The sequence below is a fragment of the Macrobrachium rosenbergii genome, chromosome 21 (assembly GCF_040412425.1).
Source record: "Macrobrachium rosenbergii isolate ZJJX-2024 chromosome 21, ASM4041242v1, whole genome shotgun sequence".
In the NCBI taxonomy this organism is placed as follows: Eukaryota; Metazoa; Arthropoda; class Malacostraca; order Decapoda; family Palaemonidae; genus Macrobrachium; species Macrobrachium rosenbergii.
In genome coordinates, this window is record NC_089761.1 from 40,417,157 (window position 1) to 40,437,653 (window position 20,497).

The window sequence follows — 20,497 nt, forward strand, 5'->3', positions numbered from 1 at the left end:
AACAAATGTACAAAAACTAGACACATTTTACAAATTTTGCATATCAAATTAATCCATAACAAAGTCGAATCTTTTTTAATAAATTTTCAAGATAATCAAACTTTTCTGACACCCTGCACAATAAATAGCTGTGACAAATCTATATGAATTCAGGGCAAGACATTCAAATATGCTATAAAATGCAGTCAATAGCCTCAAGAATTGTGTAACATTCCATTCCACACAGAATTTTTGGCATTTCAAGTACAAGAAAAGTTTCTTATTTCTGTCTCCATTTTTAAATTAGCAGCAAGCCTCAATGAATAAAACATGTAACTTTGAATTCACTATATTGTTACATTTGCTAAAACTCAAAAACAAGTATTGTTAAAAGAACCAACAAACAGTTTTGAAAAAAAAATGTTCACATATCCAACTTACAATGCTTAACCCAGACTTCTTAACAAGGACATCCTCAAAACTCAGACGCAAGATTGATATTCTCCCAAATTTTATTTCTGTTTGGTACTTAGCAACAATTAACCAAGACAGCAACCTAGGAATTCCTCTGCAATGGAGAAAATAAAGTAAGAAAACACAATGATGCTTACAAATTATACAAAGTTCAGTTCATCAAATGTTGCTTAAAATTAGAATATGCAAATTATCCACACATTATAGATCTTGATACTAGACCATACCTGTGAACTTTACAGAGAGTATAATTTCAAGAAATTAAAATTCATATGTTTTGATGCTTTTAAATTATGATTATTAGGCCCAAATGAAAATAATAAAGAGCCCATAGGATGCCAGCTACAAGAAGGCTTTCTACCAGCACTTTACTCTACGACAGAGCCAGACCTTTGAGTGAAGGAATATACATCATTAACATCTGAAATATAAATGAGGGTATAATCATTTAAAATCTGTCACAAAAAAAGGTAAGAATTGAAATTTTAATAAACCTTTTTATCCAATTTGTTGCCAAGTTTCCTGTGATGATATCATATCCTTGCAAAGCACATAATGACTTATTAGGCTGTCAGATTGGAGTTGTCTGAAAATTACTAAAAATAAGTCCTAATTTAAGAGGTCTTTTTATATCTCACTGGAGTTTGAAAGAAATTCATATTCATAGACTAATGACAAATATTTTACCTTAATTTGAAAAAAGGGGCTCCAGTTAACCAAGTAGCCTGATGCATGCCTGACCAAGGATAAGTTATTTTACTCAGTACCAGGAAATTAAATGTCAAAAGAATGCTAAGAGAATACGCTAAGCTATTATACTAAATACACTTGACCTTATGGAATTGGCAATGACAATTATGAGGATACTGTATAGTCTAACTTAACCATCCATTACCAAGCACCTAGCTGATGGGGCACGGGGGAGGTGGGGAGGACATGGTCTGCAAACTGGGCAAAAAAATTTGGCAATGGTAATCCAAGATAGATTCATCCTAACCAAATTGTCTTGAAACTAACTTAACCCAGGGTGCTGAGTTCTACCTGGCTAAGGGAGGGCACATATCCTGACCAAGCCCAGGATTCCCCCTTACCCTACCTTAAAATGTTATTCCCTACCTTAATTTTCATATCAGTCCTGTGTGTTTATGTAGGGCATATGTTATCAAGAAACAATTTAAAGGTGGCTGACTCCTCATCAATAGGCCTTGGCCTATGTAGTGTGATTTCCATTTTCCAGAAATCAAGCTCTATCTCCTGGACTTCAGAATCAACATTTTCAAACTGGCAAAGGTATCTGTCTGTTCTTTTGTGACATAGGGTCAAGGGTTTTCATGTATAGTGAAGGTCATTTGTGTGATATGTATTTGTAGGGGTATATATAATCTGCATTGAGCACTGGTAGGCTATATTTATTTGAAAATTATCCAGATAAAACTCACACATAATTGTTAGCTTTTCCTTGTCTCCTTAAAAATTAGATTATAAATTTTCCTGATTTCTTCACTTCCAAACTTTAAGACTTCAATTGGAACTGGAAATGGTTACAATTTTTTCATCTCCACTTAAAAATCTTTATATGTTAGGACCAGCCTAAGCCTAAAATAATTTAACATTTCCGTCTTCCACTCAAAACTTCTCTTAGAGTTGTTAGCAATGGGTCGAGCATACTTTACTATATGACGGTTCATCAACTCCTGGCCAAAGTGGAATTCAATATCACCAGGTTGAATAACAGTTGCCTCGTCATTTTGGTTTTCCTTAAGGACTGAGAGATCCAAGCTGTTAATAGCCTAAGCGCTACTGACGTCAAAGTGTTCGAATAATAACCTCGAACAATCGAAAGTTAATCATGACATAAGCTATCCAAAGACTGAGGCACCTCAAAGAACCCCCTTACCTACGACAGTCCACTGAAGGCCAAGTCAGACCACCTCAATAACTTGGGTTAATCTAGCCTAAGCCAGGCTAAAATCAGTTTAATTTAAAACCGTAATATACAATATCATTGTCTTACCGTGTGATAACATAGTAAACAATCACAACAATAATAAGAAGAGCTTGAAAGGAAACCATCTTCACAATATCACATTTTGGGGCGTTGTTGCTCTCGGTGTCTATCACATCAGCTGATAGTTTGTTGACATTATTTTTACGCTAACGCGCTAACTGATAGTAACGTCTAGAGCTAACTCTATCCACGTAGTTCTCAATAATACAGAAAAGTCCTAAATATTGTGTAATATTACGATTCTGAAAAAAAATTAATATTTTGAATTTACAGATACAATTATATGACTCTCCAGAAATAAGTAACTAAGTTGATTTGAGGTGACGACTTTTAGGTCATGATGCTAATAATAGCATAGTTAGCACCATAAAATTTTAAAGTTTTTCTCCGCCAAGGCTATCGCACAACGGTTTGTTTTTGCGTCTAATTTTTCTCTTATTCCGCAACAATTGCCTCAGCGGTGAGCGAAATATTATTCCCATTTAAAACAAAGAAAGATGCCGTTAAAACGGCCTAGCTGTAGCTATTCTTTGAAACCTTGAATTTCATAAGGGTGGGGAGGTCTGGAATTTCCAGTGAGGAACGAGTCTGGATTCCATAAATCATTAACGATGGTGCGAATTTAACTTTCACGTAAAATTTTTGATGAATGTATTCAGTCACAGATAGCTATGATATAGAAAGACAGAGAGTAAAGATAAAACCGATATATCACCATTAATTATTGTTGTAAAATCAGAAAGCAACACCCATTGCTCTAAAATGTGCTAGATCATTTGAGCGTTTGTCGGCAGAGGCTAGGCCATTCATCTTTCTTTTAGCAACCAACGGAAATTTCGTCGTTGCAGATGTTAGCAATGCTTGCATGATGTCATTTCTTCAAAGTGTATTTATGATATAATTGTTAGCCAGAATTTTAGGGCCGATTTTATTGGAACACTGGGGTGAGAATCTTAAGTAAGTGAAAATGCATTAGTTACAGTGTTACTTTTTTGCGTCTCTGTTGGCTGTCCAGAATCCTAAGATCCATACCAGGCCACTTAGTCCTGTATACATCTTACCCCATTTATGGGCTTCCTTAAAAGTCAAGGGCCAGTGCTGGAATATGGCCAGCTTTCAACTTAAAAAAAAATTTTTAAATGGTTGCGTTTGAAATAAGTTTTTTTATTTGTCAATTGCTGCGCTTAGAATTTTGTTTGTTTATGTAATAAATGACGAAAGACTACAATAGGAAAACACGTCACCTGAGAATCAACATCAACATTTCTCCGGAAGCGAACAGTCTTCCTTCCTTGCTACTGAACGATATATTTCCCAGCATGTGACTTCCGTTCACCCCATTTTCAAATGCTAAATGCCCACTTAGAACAGCTCGTAATGTTTAAAATAAAAATTCTATGACTATCTACTCTTCTCGGCCGGTTGGTGCACTTCTGGAAGTCTACTCCAGGCCTGCTATTTGCTTCAATCCTTTACCCCACTGACTGTCTTCTATAAGGCAAGAGACCGTGTTGGCATAAGGCCCAATTAAGAAAGTGACAATTAGTCCATTTAGTGAAAAAAATGACTGTAGTTTTGTAAATCCAAAACTGTATCTTAAACTTAATGTAATCGTGAGGGCTTGACAAAATTCTCTCTCTCTCTCTCTCTCTCTCTCTCTCTCTCTCTCTCTCTCTCTCTCTCTCTCTCTCTCTCTCTCTCTCTCTCAATTCACCTCAAGTGGCAGGAAGGAAGGGCATATGGGAGTGACCTCAAGCAGAGAGGAGAGAGAGAGAGAGAGGATGTCACACTGCTGCAGTTTTGATGTGAAAATGTTTGTTTGCTGATTGATTGGTTTGTTTTGTTTGTAGCCATTCAAAATTCTGTTGTCTCTCGTTATCGCATTATTATTATTATTATTATTATTATTATTATTATTATTATTATTATTATTATTATTATTATTATTATTATTATTCAAAATGTATTTTCAGGTCTCTTTAAACCTCTGTTGAACGTCGACTTTGATACGGTACCTAATTTTGACTAAAGGGGTCGAGGGGTTGTTTCTCATTGGTTGACAGAGGGGGTAGGGGGATTAACCTTTCCCCAGGCGACAGAGTCCTCCCCACGACTTGTTTACAAACCTGACTTTCGACTCTGTGTAGAGTGTATAAATTGTCGTGACTATAGACTGTAGAGTGTGTTTTTTTGTAGCTATTTCTCCTGGGATATACATCAGTGATATGAAGATGCAGAAGGTAAGACAAAGCATATAAAAATTCTTGGCTGATCGATTATATTAACAATATCTGGCTGTACGGAAGCGCGAAGGAAAGAATGTGATTCATTCAATGTACAGTGACAGGGGTTAACCCAAACACAGGTGCTGAGAACAGAGTTGTAGAAATATTCAGATGAGTTTTTATTGGAGTTAGATTTGTGCAGGAGAGAGAGAGAGAGAGAGAGAGAGAGAGAGAGAGAGAGAGAGAGAGAGAGAGAGAGAGAGAGAGAGAATGTTAACTATGCATGAGTCGACTCAACTTTGTTCAAGTTCTTTCTAAATTGTCCCTTTATCATCGTTTATGAGAATTTACTTTGTCATTCTGTCGGTTCCCAGTAGCCCGCCCCCCCACCCCCGCCTTTCTCTCTTTCTCTCTCTCTCTCTCTCTCTCTCTCTCTCTCTCTCTCTCTCTCTCTCTCTCAAGTCTTAAAAAGAGACAGCAGATAAGCCGAAAACAACTCCTGGAGTTATTTTTACTCACGTGTGTGCAGCGGACGGGAGTTGTTGACCGGTTAAATATCCAAACTAGCTGACCCACTTCTCAGATTAGCGCTCATTTTCAAAGTAATTCGGATGTCTCCCTGTGGCCTATACTCAGTTCATTTTGTTGTTTTCATTTTCTTACACGCATCCAGAATTCACCTGACGACTTTTAGACCTTTCTTGAATTCAGTTTTCAAATTCGCCGTTGTGGAAACGGGAGAAATAGCGTATACATTCGGAAAAACCAAAAAGAAATGGAATATATAAAGATAATGACTTGTATCATGTAATTACTGTTTATATATAGTACGTAGTATCAATAACACAATAATAAAAATAACATACAGATAATTACACACGTTTTTTAATCTTATCGAATTAATTAGTATATTGCAAACTCTTCTGCAGTATAAAGATAATTTTTCGTATTTAGCTGTATGTAATATTTTGCAGAGCTTTTGATATTTTGCCTGAAATGATCTATTTTACTTTTGAGTCAAGTGACAGTGGAAGCTAATTCTAATTCTTATCTTCTTAATCAAGTTTTTAATTAGAACTGTATGTTTTGCTCATGGACTGTATTACAGTATTCAGCCTTTGAGGGATTACATCAAACCCAATAATAAAGATACCTAACAAAAAATTAAACCACTCTCTCACATCCTTCGTATAATAACTTTAAATCTAAATATTCAGCTTATGATCACACAAAACTCAAAGCATCTCAGTCAGAGGCACGGCCATATGATTCAAAACGTCATTTACTGTGAGACTTTCTGTGAGATTTTCGACCAAATGGCCGTTTCATGGACGCAAGACTATTCTAATAGCCTTATTTCCCCACCCCACAAGATCCAGAGTCGATGACCATACTGATTTACTCATGAGATTATACCTCTTTATAAGTGCTTGCTGGTGAACTGACCACACCATTTCCAACTATTTGGCTAAGGGAACTAAGACGGAATTTCTCATTGGTGTTAGGGGAGGAAATCTTTATAACTGAACGTATGCTGCCCTAAAATGGAAAAGTGCAGTATCTGCAAAATTTTCGAAATTGGGATATGCCACCTATTGGGCTAGTGAAACACTAATACACAAGTTACCGCAGTTTCAGAATGATTCTTCAGTGCTTTCCACGAGTATTAAGGTGGTCCCATTTGCGGTATCTGCAAAATCAGTAGTAAGGCCAGGGAAAACTGCAGTATCTACCATTTTTCTCAGTTTTGTATTTTGCAGATACTGCAGTCTTCTATTTTAGGGCAGTATACAGGACTTCATTTAGTGCTATACTTTCCCTTGTCAGTTTAATACATACAAATAAATACATGCACAAGATAAAATCTCAGAAACTCTGACGTTTATATACAAATGACCAACTTTTTCATACCAATTGAAAACTACTCAGCTGTTTTTTTTTTTTAAATTTATTCTTTATTAATCTAGTTATTCATATTTTATTTCAAGAAGATGTTTTTCATAATTTGACACAAAGGATGTGTCAGAGATGTTAGCATTATCCTGCTGGTTCTCATTTAGTTTTATGGGGTGGGACTGCTAGCCCCATGTCAACCCCCTACCGCAAAAGATGTTCTGATATATCAGGATAGCCTTATAAGATACTGACCAAACCCCGTGTTGCTTAATTTTACTGATCACATGTGTGTACGATTATGATAGTGTTGACACTAACTTGTATGTATACAGTATATGTATTAAAACAATAATTTGTTTTATTTATTTGTTTGTTTGGTTAGGATTCACGCATTGCTTGTTGGAATTTGTATATCTTAAAAAGTCAAACTTTCTTTCCTTTTTCAGTAATTCGTCTGCTTTCTCAGTGTTGCCAAAACTCTTAAAGGAGAAATCTAAGATATTACGTATTTTACAATAAAATGCAGTGTTAACATAGAAAATGTTATAAAATACTTTATAATTATTATAGTTATTGTAAAAATATACTTATATAAAATTCTTAATAAGGTTTTAAAATGCTCATACAATAGTCCTTTAAAAAAAATTACCAGCTGATGCGACAGAGTAGACTTTTTTTTTTTTTTTGCAGGGAAACAGGCCTAAAATAAGAATGTAATCTTTAAATGATTTTGGTAAAAGATATAACTTTGCCATTTTTTCATTGTAATATGGCAATTTTAGCATATGCTAGGTTTAATGTATCATAGCTACAATGACTTTTTCTGTAAATATTTTCCAGTCATTTTATATAGCATTTACCTAATTATTTCCATAATTTCCACTAACAAGTTTTAATGGCAAATAGGTCATTACTATTTCATAATTAACACTGTATATAAAACAGATTAAATTTGAACAAACAACTCTTAAGTTCATAGACAATACCTTATGTTTTTACGAGATATTGTCATTTTCTATGTATAGCATTACTCTACGTAAAACCTTTAAATGATCTAATTCTGGCCAAACTTATGTGCTTATAGATATAAGTTGATAACTATTTAAAAATATTAATGTTCTACGTGGCGATTTCATTGTTGTTGTATTTAATTTTTAGTGCTGTTTCCCTTTTAGAATGATGTCTGCATGTTGCTTTAAAAGGCACCTTTCAAAAAAGCTCCCAAAATTGTCTAATATTTCAGCAAAATCTATAATTTTTGGTAATAAATAGACAAAAGCTTTAATTAAACGTAATTTAATGCACAGAAATTGTATTTTTGACGTATTTCAATATTTTGTCATGTTTTACTTTTAGTCCAGCGTCAACTTTTAAAGTTCGTCTGTCTTTGTTTTTTTACCAGACTTTAAGAGCAGAATATCTTTGAGATTTCTCTTATTTAGTTAAAATATACCTTTATTAGCATAGATCAGTTTAAAATAATAATAATTATGAAAAATTTTATTATAATTTGTAAATATATTTACAAAAAAATTTTTGTGAGCAAAATTTATTCAGAATGGACAATAGTCATACATATAAAAAAAATCCTGAATCATTGAAGTTGCTAGGTACTATTTTATTTAGATTTATTTTAGCAAGTTAAACAATGAAAATTAATAATTTTTACTATAAAAAAAATAAACGTTTATTCTTAATCTATATCTTATATTATATTGAAAAAAGTCTTCATATCATAATCAAAAGCGAAGGTTATATCGTCACAGTAAACATAAAATTGTCAGTTACTATTTATTTTATTTTTAATTATATAGTTACTTTAGCTTTCAATAGAGGTCCATAGCAGCGTTAATTCTTAGAGGATAACAAGCCTAAAATTAAACACGCAAATTTATGGACGAATTACAGTCTGTAAATATGTAAATGTAACGAAATCATTAAATAATTTCGGTAGCTAATGTAGTCTTGCTTTAGGTGGGATTTTGTAATCTAATAGGACTGAAATTGAACATTTTAAAGGTATATTTCTCTTCCATCCTTTGTCATGTGCAGTTGTTCGACGTTTTCGTTTTAGGCTCGTATTCCCTTAAGAAAAGCAGCTGCCAGCTGGCGGTGAGAAAATTCTACCAGAAAATTCTGCCTTTCGGAAGAGTCTACTCTACCAGTCTTTGGTGAATATTTGTGTAGTATTTGGTTTTATCCAAGTCAAGGTCATTGCTTGATGCATATAACGATGTTGCGTTATATCAATGTTGATATGTCAACCGGTCACAATGAAGGTGGTTTCAGTCAGTTAATTGACTTCATATGACAGACATTGGCCATGTCAGCCATGTTGTTTTGGGTAAGCCTTTAAATGTATAGTTAAGTGTCGCCGAGACTATTGACTTCTAACCGGCTGTAGCAGTTTGTTAACAAGGTGACCTTATCCGGATCCTTCCTAGATAGTGACCCAAGGGTTTTTGGGGGTCATTATTGGCCTCTAGGACTAGTTCTTGGGGGGTCATTATTTTTTTGATAATATTTACAGTCTCTTGTTTATATTTTCACGGTCAACCCCAATGGGCTTGTACTAAATACACCGCAAAGGTGGATATATACTGTGTTAAAACCCTTGGGGGTCACTGTCATGGAAAGAGCCCCTTTTTTATCTGTGAGTGTAAAGTTATCTTGGTAATTCAATATATTAGCTCCGCGTCTGTTTTTACCTTTCAACTGGTTTTTTCTACACTTAGGGTTCTGATACTGGTGGTGCATCTGTTTGTTGTCGGCCAAATGGAATTCCCTGTGCTGTGTTTAGCACTGGCCCGGAACGGGGGTGGTTGGGTACCCATACATTAACAAGTTATTGCACTTGCTGGATGGGATATGAACTGTTCGAAACAGACGTATATACCCGTGCTCTGTCTTGTGAAGATCACGTATGGAAACCCCTTGTTGGATGGACTTCAGGGGTTAATTACAGGTTAATTACACTTGAGCGCCAAAAATTAAAGGTAAATTCATAATTAGCAACCAAAAATCTGTAGAAAAAGTTAAGTTAGAAGGCAATCGCCGCCGGGGAGCTACTGTATAGTTCTACGTTATCTTAGCGAAACTGAATATTAAAGTGTCATACTGAGATTAGTCATAGTAAAGCAATTATCCATTAGAATTCTAGATTTATGTGTAATTGAAGACACTGAATTCCTAGTCAGTGATTCTATGATTATTTGAGGGATCCTTGGAAACCTTTTGACATTTAGCCTAGGCTGTATGTCCAGGGACCTCATAAGTTAGGCTAGCATAGATTAGTCAGTACACCTTATTACTATTTTGGTGCACTGTTGTGTCCAGTGAAAGCATTGATGAAACTTGTGTCAGAGCAGGAGAATGAAATGTAAATTAGGTACATGAATGGAAATGGGTGCAATTTGTAAAGCCTAGGCTGCATAATAGTTATAAAGAAGTGTCTTAGGAGTTTGAAATTTGTAGTGGTAAGCGTTTAACAGGACCAAAGAAGCCTTTGGGACAGATTGAAAGTCAAATGGTGTAAGTTAGCTGCAAACTATTGTCTGTGCTGCTCAATGGAGCCATAGTTATATTTGCAGTTCTAATATGAATTTAAGATGTTCAGTCAGCCGTAGACTGACAAGATTTACAGCTTCATAGTTTGGCTTAGGCTAGAGGAAATATTTTGAATAAGACAAGAATATGTTTACTAACATGAGCCAAAAACTGGTGCATTTAGTTATAGTCTTAATCGTATGTGCAGTGAAATTCATGTTAAAGAATAGCATACTATGTGCAATCTTGAGCATTTTGGGAATATTTCTGGAACCCTACTGTCAGTCTCATTTAGGTACAAAGGCTTATACTAAAGGCAGAATCAAGGTACAGTAGATGTATTTAAGGAGATTATCATTGAAGTGCTGATAAAGTACTCTTAGTGCTTTTCTCTTTAAAAAGAAGTAATGAGCTGTATCCTGCTTGTCAGCATATGCTATAAGGTTAAGTAGGCTAATCTTGACTTGAGTAGACTAATGTTTTTATTGGTGAGTAATGCATTCAAATACATTATGATGAGTTTAAAAATTATTTAATTATGATTAAAGATCCTGAAATACGAAGGGTGATGCTTATTTGTAGTATAGGTTCTTGAATCATTTGTTCCATAGATGTAAGCCTATCTGTTATGTTTTGTTGAAATATGGTGTGCCTTGCTGGTTCTTCTTTAGCACCTTGTTGCTGTGGTACAGATAATTACTATAGGGAAATATTAAGGATGTAAAGGCATTAAAGTACTGTGTTGATGTTTTTGCCTTAGAATATTTATTACTGCAGTGGTAATGAACTTGAATATTCCTAATAAGGTAGTGAGAACAACTTAGCCTAGTCTAGATAACAGGAGTTAAAAGTGGAACTTGGAGAAAAAATGGTATAATTATGGAGAGGTCCTAAAAAAGTAATCCAATTTGGATGTTTATAGTGTTGCAGACCCTGCTAAAGTGGATATTTGAACTTTATTAGGGTTTAATTTCCTATTTATCCAAAAGCACTGTACTTGAGAATATAAAACTTTAAAAGAAATGCTGAACTTTTGAATAGGACTAGATTGAGGATTCAGTTATAGGATTTGAATTATAATAGGAAGGGACTTTGATAATATTTAAGGGTTTTTAATTGATTACTATGTGAGAATTTTTAATTGATCACAAGAAAAACTGGTTATGTGCTTGAGTTATGCCATAAGTTTTCTGTATTTGGCATGGCATTTGTATATTCTTGGCCAGTCATGTTTTGTAAGTGTAAGATCCAGATGCGAGGGAACATGGGTGTAGATTCTTCCTGTCTTTATTGCCAGAGAAGGAAATATGCAACAAGATGTCGGTAATTGATTGAGTGAATGTTGCCAGAATTTCAAGTTTCACACTGCTTATAGATTCCCCACTGTGTTGATTCATTGAAATAATGTTTAGTCATTAACATAGGTGTATTTGAAAATGAAATGTTACACTGCATTTTATTTTCATTTAAGAAGTGGAAGTAAATTCTGTCAAATGTCGACACATTAGTTAAAAAGACCTGAACAATATTATAAATTATATGTAAATGCCTCTCTTTGTTTACAATATTACGAAATGTAATTTGTTTAATCAGACTGAGAATTATTAGAAAAATTCAAGATTGAGTGTAATATGGGATGTTGGGAAAAGAATAATTTTTCTCAGCCTGTATTGAACATGACTGAAGGAAATGTAATTTTAAAATTGATCATGTTGCAAGACATTGTTTTGATGTTTGGAAGATAAATGTAGAACCAGTGCCAAAGTAATTGCACCTCTGAAGAGTTTGCCATTAGGCCTTTAGAAGTGAGTCTTGAAGCTTTAATATAACAAACTATCATTTATGTTCAGAACTGACTTGAAGCCTGTAAGTCCCTTGTTTGATCCTAACGGTAATCCTGCAGACACACACACACACACACCCCATAAATATTTGTAGCAGGCTTTTTTCCTAAAATTAATGCAGTGTTATTTTCAGGCAAGGCTTTGTCTTCAAGGCCTGCTGTCACTTCAGTACTACATCTATAAAGATGATTTGATACAACTCAAAAGTTCTTGTAAAAATCAGTCAGTTTTTTAGTCGGCTCCATAAAACAAAAAGAAACAAGACAGTGTTATTTATTGATGTCACTGCATGGAACAAAGCAATACTTTTTTCTTTCAGAATGCTGATTCCACATAAAGTATTTATTCATATACTAACCTAACCACCTTACTAAGTGTTCCTCAAAGCAGTGCTATTAATGCTTCCAATTGGAAGCATATTCTTTAGAGATGATAATTGTAAAGTTATAGTTTTGAGTACTTGATGCGTGCTCTTTTTTTTTTTTTATCATAGTTTGGAATTCAAGTGTTAAATAGAATTATTTCAGCAATCAGGGTTCTAGAAGTCACTCTTAAGCATTTTATCATGTACACTTTTTGGAGTAAAGAATTGCAAATCAGTATACATCAATTATAGGGTTAGATGTGTAGATTCTTGGGATCAGCACACTACTTTAAGCTCTTGGTGGCATATTAGACTCACAGAATCTGTAAATTATAATAAAATAGAAGTATGTGAAGAAAGCTACTTTTATTAGAATAGGCTTTACAGGATATCTTCTGGATTATATATCGTATGTATGTAAGCATCTGATGAATGCCTATTCATGTAAGGCAAGTGTGACAGCTTTAAGAAAAAAAATCATACATGGTAGATGAAATCTAATTTTAGTATTTAAATTATGGTATTGAAGCAACTTTGGTTGTATTGAATCAGCTTTATAGATGTATTGGGATGCATGCATTTGTATTGAAATGACAAGACTTCACCAAAATTGGAAAATGGGTGAGCGAAAGGAGAGGAATCTACCAAAGAACAGTGAAATTTGTAAGTATATGAATAATGAGCTTAAGTTATTTTATCTGGCATGGTAATCTTTGAAAAAAGTACATACTCATGACTTTCAGTAACAATAAATAAATCATGATGTCATGGAGAATGAGATGGGAATAGGGTAATTTGAGGTCCTTTGTATTGCAGGGCATTGGTGGTGGTGATGATTATAAGGCAAGTTCATTTATATATGGTACATAAGACTACTTGACTTGTTACTGGAAGGGCCTAATGAAATAATACCAATGACTATATAGGTCAGCAACTGCACCCTATTTATAAATTTTATTAATTTTTTAAACCTGTAGTTGTGTAGTCATTAAAAAAAAATGCTGTATAGTGCAAAACTAATTTTTAAAAGAACACTGTTCCTTTAATCCAAATTTATACACTGATTTCACCTTGGTGTGCAAAGAATGTCAAGCTGAATAAAAAACTTTTGCCTGTCTTTTATATGAGAGTAATATTTTGCGCAAAGGAATACCATTCTCCTATGTCACGGGAGCCTGTGTGACCCCGTGCAGCGGTAGAAGAACCTTACCAGACTGTGGAAGAGACTTCCCAGGACCGGTAATGGTGACACTGTTGTCTGTGGGACCCTATGCACCTGTAGCTCTTGCGACACGGCACTCTGTGGAGCTCTGTGCAACAGTTGCTTTTGACACATGGGAATCCATGGAACCCTGTGCAGGGGTAGAAGGTTCTTTCTGAGCCAGAAAGGTAACTTCCTGGAACAAATATTGGTGACATGGGTCCATTAACCCTGTGCACCATTTGCTCCCATGACATGTGGTCTGTGGAGCCCTGTGCAACAGTTCCTGTGTCAGTAGACAGATTGGGAGAGCAAACTAGAGATCCCTTAGCCTTTTCCGTGGGCGGAACTCCCACCGTACTGTCAGTAGCTATGCTGAAGGTATTTCCACATGTAAAGATCTCAGGTTTGTATATTAAGGAAAATACAAATTACTTAAAAAAAAATTTGTCATAATAAAAATTGCTAATTTATATAAATGTTCAATCCAATGCTTGTTTGTTAACTAAAGCTAGCAATTAAAGTGAAGTACATGTACATAATGTGCATAAAATAAATATTAGTGAAGTCAGGTATCTGAGCTGCAAGAGCTGTCAGTCCCCCAAGTGTCACACGTTAAACTTATTGGATCTTTATTTACCGTTTGAAGTAAATCTGGACGACAGATGATACTGTATAGCAAAACTTATTGAAGACAAGCTTTATTTAGTGTCTTATAATCTGGATGACAGATGAGACCAACTTTGAGCTGTCATTTGCCTGAAAAAAAAAAGATTTAGTGTCTTATAATCTGTTGTTGTGGTTAAGACCAACTTTGCACTCTCATTTGTGATAAAAAAAAAAATGTACTGTACTCAATTCTCTCTTGCACATAAGCAAGTGGATAATGGCTGCTTTTTGGATATTAGGCAAGAGGTTTGTGTATTGTGTGAATGGAGATTTTTTAAACATATTCTTTGGTGTTAGAGATGTCTTTATACCATTTTATATTCAGGAAGAGTTCTGATTTTGATGTTTGTATTTAGATAATAATTAATAGCAAGTAAAAAGTTCTGGTCACATGAGTTATTAAGACAAGACTATTTGGTAATTGTAATTGTTTTGTTTTATGGAAAACATGTCCAAATTACAACTTTGTATAATTTTCATTTCTTTCATTACAGGGTTTATGAAGATTCCAATACTGTGCTGGTCATCCTCATCATCAGTAGCCATCAAGTTATGCCTTCAGATGGGATTTTTTCTTCCTTCTGTGGAGCAATAATGTCTAGAACAAAAGCCTTGATTGAAATATGACTTATGCCTTAGGGTATGGGTTAAATTCACTCGAATGCAGTGGACAGTGTGTGAATAAGTAAATGGCTATGGTATTAGAAGTTAAGTGACAGTGCTTATAGGTTGTCCAGACACATAACGTATATGCTGGCGTATAAGGCGACCTTTTACCCTTAAAAAATCTCCCCCAAAATGGGGGGATCACCTTATACGCTGAGTATAAAGAGCAAACCTTAAATCCTTTTAACGATAAGCTAACCCCTGAAGTGTTGATAGTTGCGTAGTAATTAGCTACTGTCACAGCTACTGTATTGACACTGTAAACAAAACAACTGTAATAATAGTAAAAACTATAGGTAATTCAACTGAATACTAGCAACAAAACTATCAATGCTGTAAATTACCATAACTAGTCGTTAGGATGAGCGAGCTCTCACTTTGTTACTAGCTTTATCCAGAGTACCATTTTTATATGGCAATAATATTAGACAATTTTGTCATTGATACTTATTATACAATGCCCTTTTAACAATGATTCATAATTTAAAGTTACCAAAAGGTTAAATTGGGGTAGCCTGACGCTCTAGTTTACAAAACATAGCTGTGTTCGTAGTTCCCAGCTGTGCTTGATGTACGAGCCTTGCTGTTTACTAAATGCCAATATTTCCTTGGTAGTATTTTATAATCAAGCTAAAGGGTTTTGTGATATCGATAGTTCCTCAGTTATCCTTAATATTTGGGTCCTTTCCAATTTTAAAGGAATACATTCATGCAGATCCACTTCCAACGGGTATTACTATGCCAATAGTGATGTCACAGGCATTAGGCATATGTTGTGATGTTTACTGTATATTTTTCCCAAGGGAATAAAAAAGTATTTTTTTGTAATGGTGAGCATTGCCGAACATTTTAAAATCTTGAAGATACTATTTTAGAAATTTTTGGTATGATAATTCCATTAATTATTTTATTTTTGTACCAACTAACTTCAACTGATAGCGTTATTTAATTTAATAAATTGGTTGTCGTCTTATACGCCAGCATACACGGTACTTGCAGTACAGTATTTTCCTAAGGAGAGTGGATTCAAAATTTTCCGTGAAATTAGACGGTGATTATTGTATTGTAATTAGGCACCTGAACAAGACTGCCGAGTCACACTAAAAGACTTATCAGAATTTACTTTGGGGTTATACTTAAATAAGAAAAGTACATGGAACAAGAGTATGTATTGGAGGTCATAGAAATATACCACCTCAAAAACAAAAAAAAGTGTTATAGCAGCTTTCCAAGGGGGATGTCAGTGTATTTTAGGAATGGAACCCAGCTTCCAATAAGATCTGTTAAGTATGTGAGTGCCATGAGATCCAGGTTACAAAGATTTTTTGCATGTATAACATTTTTTTGTGTTCCATCAATCACAGTCAAGGCTTAGATGATGACAGTTTTTATGTGTTGCCATCATCATGGAAGATGATAGAATGGCCACATTTGTGTTGATTTTAATGCTCAGTTTAGAGAATGGTTAATTCTTTTTTACTTATTGGTTGCAGTGGTCTGAGAACTTATAATTTGGTTTGAATCTGGCTGTGAGCAAATTATGAATGTTCCTTCGTAGGATTTTGTTCTCTCTGCTGTTGAGATACTTTTATTTACCAGTGGTCTAGCTGTATCTTCCCATTTCATCCAAGCTACAGCTACTCTTCTTTTTATTCATACAATCCTCTTCATTTGTGCTTCCCAGTCTAGTGTGTCCCCAAGGTGATAGAAAGGTTCTACTTTTGTAATATGTTACATTTGCTTCGTTATTTTTTAATCTTAGTTTTCCCAGAAGACTCGTGTTACAAGGTGCAGTATCTGCTTTTTTAGACTTAGAGTTTTTCTGCCAGGTTATTGCCTCTTTTCTTAAATCTGCTGCTTGCAGATCACCTCACAAGTCCTTATGACTTATATTGGGCCATTCTTGTATCTGGTCTCAAGTAAAGTTCCTGCTTTTTCTTCTGTTTCCAACCAGACACCACCTGAGCATTAACTCTTTATCAACCCTTTCCTGCTGCCTTGCAGGTTTGATCAGCATCCAGCATTATCTAACACTAGCGCTAACCATTGCTCCCTCGTCAACCCTTGCTAGCTGTAGTTGAAATGCCATTGTCATCTTCCATTTGCAGCAACTCGGTGCCCTTCTGCATATGTTGAAATGTTGGTTTTTTGAATAACAAATTTTTTGTATATTCAAACCCAATACTGTACTTTCTCTTTCACAGCTGGATCCACATACACACAAAGAATAATTGTCAACCATAAGTAACATTGTGGCATAGTAAATCTGACAATAACAAATTAAAACAAAACTGTTGTATTGTGTTGTTCATTCCAAAATTATATTACCACATTGAAGTAGTATCCTTTAATCTGATTCATAGCTGTTTGATGAGTAACTCATATGACCCATCCTCCATGCTGAGAATGCAGATCAACACTTACAATCAACATGTCGTTAGTGATTGTCCAATTTTAAATCAACAGTTTATATATAGGTATATCAAGTATTGGGAACAAATCTTTGAAAGAAGTTTTGTTAGAATTACTTTCTCAGTTTGTCCAATTAAGTTTTCAAGTAGTTGCAGTATATTAAACAAGGTGTGGTAATAGTTCATTAAGAACAAATTCTTTTGTGTCAGCCCAATTGGAGTTAACCCAGTGTTCTGGTTAAACTATTTATTACTGATAAGATAACCTCCAGTAACTCTCAATTCATTTAATTGTATGTTCCATCCTACTGGATTCCTTTTTCGTTTACAGTAGATAATGGCGTCTGGGACTTCACGGTACACATGAGTTGGGCCAGGATATGGCACTGAGTTAGTATTGGAAAAGTAATTTTGTTAATAAAAGAAAAAGTTTTTTTTGGATTGATTAGGCTTTGGCAAAATGCTTGGTAAGATAGGTGCATTAAAAAGACAGATACTCATTATGGATAAGATGTAGAATTTACATAACAAAATTTTAGGAGTAGGGGAACATAATTTAGGTTTTTATATTTTGATTCCTGTTAATGTTATGCAGCTGAATATTGTTCTGGATAAGTAATTGCAAATATGTTTGATAATTTTTTTTTCAAATAAAATGTAATTTGTGTTTTATTTATAAGTAGCATCATCTCTCTCTGTTTCTCTGTCTCTCTCCGTATTCATACCAAAACAAACCTGTTAGTTTATGAAAAGCTTTTGCTGCTATATCTAGGTGGAGAGAGACCATGTTTTGTTCATTGTTTACATTTGTACATAGTACAAATCATTACGTACTAGGTATGTTGTTAGTCTACTGTAAGGACAAACCAACCAAGAAGAAAATCTAAAGCCTTCCAGAAATGAGAAAGCCGCCACACTGTTCACTGTCATCTGTCATTGTTAATTCTCTTCCATTTTTCAGTCCCGTTTAATCCGTACCTGTGTCTGGTGTGTTTGCTTCACAGGGAATACGGTAGTCATTGGTAGTTGATCATATCCACTTTTTTTGTCACCTTTTATGTATATAGTTTATCTAACATAAGGTGGTCTTGTTAGTGACCTGTTTTAATTGCTGAGGTAAAAAGAACGTACTGGTCTAGAAGTCGTAAGATGTACCTTTCTTGATGGTGTAAATTGTAGGGGGTTAGTGCACCTTGTGGTGCATTGTAGGCATCACTTGAGGTTCTTTGCAGCATCTTTTCGATCCCTAGCTGCAACCCCTTTCCTTTTACGGTACTTCTGTTCATATTCTCTTCCATCTTACTTTCCACCCTCTCCTAACAATCATTTCATAGTGCAACTGCAAGGTTTTCCTCCTGTTACACCTTTCAAATCTATTCTCAATTTTCTTTTCAGCACTGAATGACCTCAATTCTCAGTGCTTGGCCTTTGGCCATAGTTCTGTGTTCCATCCCATTCAGTTGATGGCGTAAGCCATGCTGTTTTCCATTTCTGGAATTGCCATTTTTCGCTTGTCAATTATTTTATATTTTACTCTTGGTAACTTTATTGTGGTAAGGAAATGGGTCATCCTGCTAATATCCATTCCAGAGGTTGAGGTCTTTGACAAGACCCTACTTGAGGGACAGCCTAACAGAATTGTAAAGCAACCAATTTAAGGTTGTTTAATTGCATGATGGTTGCGCATTGTCGTCCCTAGAAAACCATTGCCTTTTCTATAAGCTTTTGCTGCCAAGAATCTGTTCACAGCATGGTTGTAACCTAAAAGAGAAAATATGCTTCTCCATTCTGCTGTGTTGTCTAAAATGTTCATGTTTGTAGGTGGTGATAATGGAACCATAAGTCTAAATCAGTTGTATCCTTTTTTTCTTTGTCACTAATAGCAGACACCACCCACTCGAATCTTATTTGTATGGTGCTAGTTTGCCTCAGTGCTCTTCCTTTATAGCCAAAATTTCATGATTCAGTCATTCGAGGCAGAAACCACTTTCAGGTTGTCCTGGTTAGTCTCGTGTCTGTTGCAGTAGCAGCATCACTATTGTCAGTATGGTCATTGGCTAACAGTGCTTTGAATACCATGATCATGCTGGATTTAATGGAGTGAATTCTTTCAAGATGTGTGTAGCGATTAATTGATTTTTCAATTCATTATCTCTGAGAAGTATAGGAATAGCCGAGACGATTATGGTATTCCCCTTGCTGACAGTTTTTGATGAAAGTACCCTAATTCTTCCTTGAGGTAAACCTAGTAGTCTGTCAGCTGTTGAAACTTCATCTTGATCACCTTTTGCTTCAATAACCTCTTTTTTTTTTTATAGTTGTATAAGGTTTGTGTGCGAGGAATGGCCTCCATTCTTGCTTGCTTGGCTCCTAAGTCATTTATTAAGCGTACAGGTTTGCAATATGGAAAGTTGTTTTCTCTCACAAATATCTCATTGTATTATAAATCTCTCCAGGGTTAAGTTGCAGGTAAAAAATCATATAACTGGGAGTGAAAAATGAATAAACCTCGAGGCACTGCATAATTTTCCATGGAGCCATGGACAACGTGAAGGAATTCAGTGTAAGTAAACGTATAGAGAAATTATTTAAAGGGCGAAGAATGAATGGCTAATATTTAAGTGAATATTTCTTAAGACCAACATGGAGAAATGCAAGACCATAGTTCATATTTATCAATTTTCTTTAACGCTACTAGTATCAAAAGTTAAGGATGGTCCATGAGGACCATGCACAGTATCTGAAACGGGGTTCATTTTCGAGTTGTATTTTAAAGATAACAGTTGAACGGGGTCCTAAAGAAATTTGATTGCTACTTTAGTGTGATATCTAACGAGCGATTTACAACCTACCAAAAATTAGGATGTCTACTGAACGACCCAATTAAGGCCTGCGGCAATCAGTTCATCAATCTATACAAAACTATGATCCCCAGGACTAGAAATGAACACTGACTTGCCTACATTTGCTTTGCTGTGTGTTGTACTAATCCCTGAGGGGTCAAATGTAGAAAATGGATGGTGGATGATATACTGTAGTAGCACCGAGATTTGACTTAATCAGTTAAAAGGACCATAATAAGGAGAGAGCAATGTTGTGTGTGCATGTTATAGGTAACTCTCAAGTTTATTAAAAGGATGTTTGAGATTCATATTACATACGTGTACTGATCTGCACTAGATTGTTGTATGGAAATAAAACCGTAAAATAACCG

At 35.0% G+C, this 20,497-nt stretch overlaps 1 protein-coding gene and 1 long non-coding RNA gene across 2 annotated transcripts in view; one reads left to right on the forward strand and one right to left on the reverse strand.

The window, feature by feature from the left end:
* hob (hobbit) overlaps positions 1 to 2,590 on the reverse strand; it is a 67,822-nt gene extending 65,232 nt beyond the window's left edge. Inside the window, 2 exon segments of the mRNA XM_067123547.1 lie at positions 421 to 547; positions 2,468 to 2,590. Of these exon segments, the coding sequence (XP_066979648.1) occupies positions 421 to 547; positions 2,468 to 2,526 (186 nt within the window). The 5' untranslated portion in view covers positions 2,527 to 2,590.
* Positions 2,591 to 12,110: 9,520 nt separating this feature from the next.
* LOC136849998 (uncharacterized) lies at positions 12,111 to 17,950 on the forward strand. Its single transcript, XR_010856500.1, has 2 exons — positions 12,111 to 12,999; positions 14,701 to 17,950. It is a non-coding gene; the product is annotated as an uncharacterized lncRNA (long non-coding RNA).
* Positions 17,951 to 20,497: the final 2,547 nt, after the last annotated feature.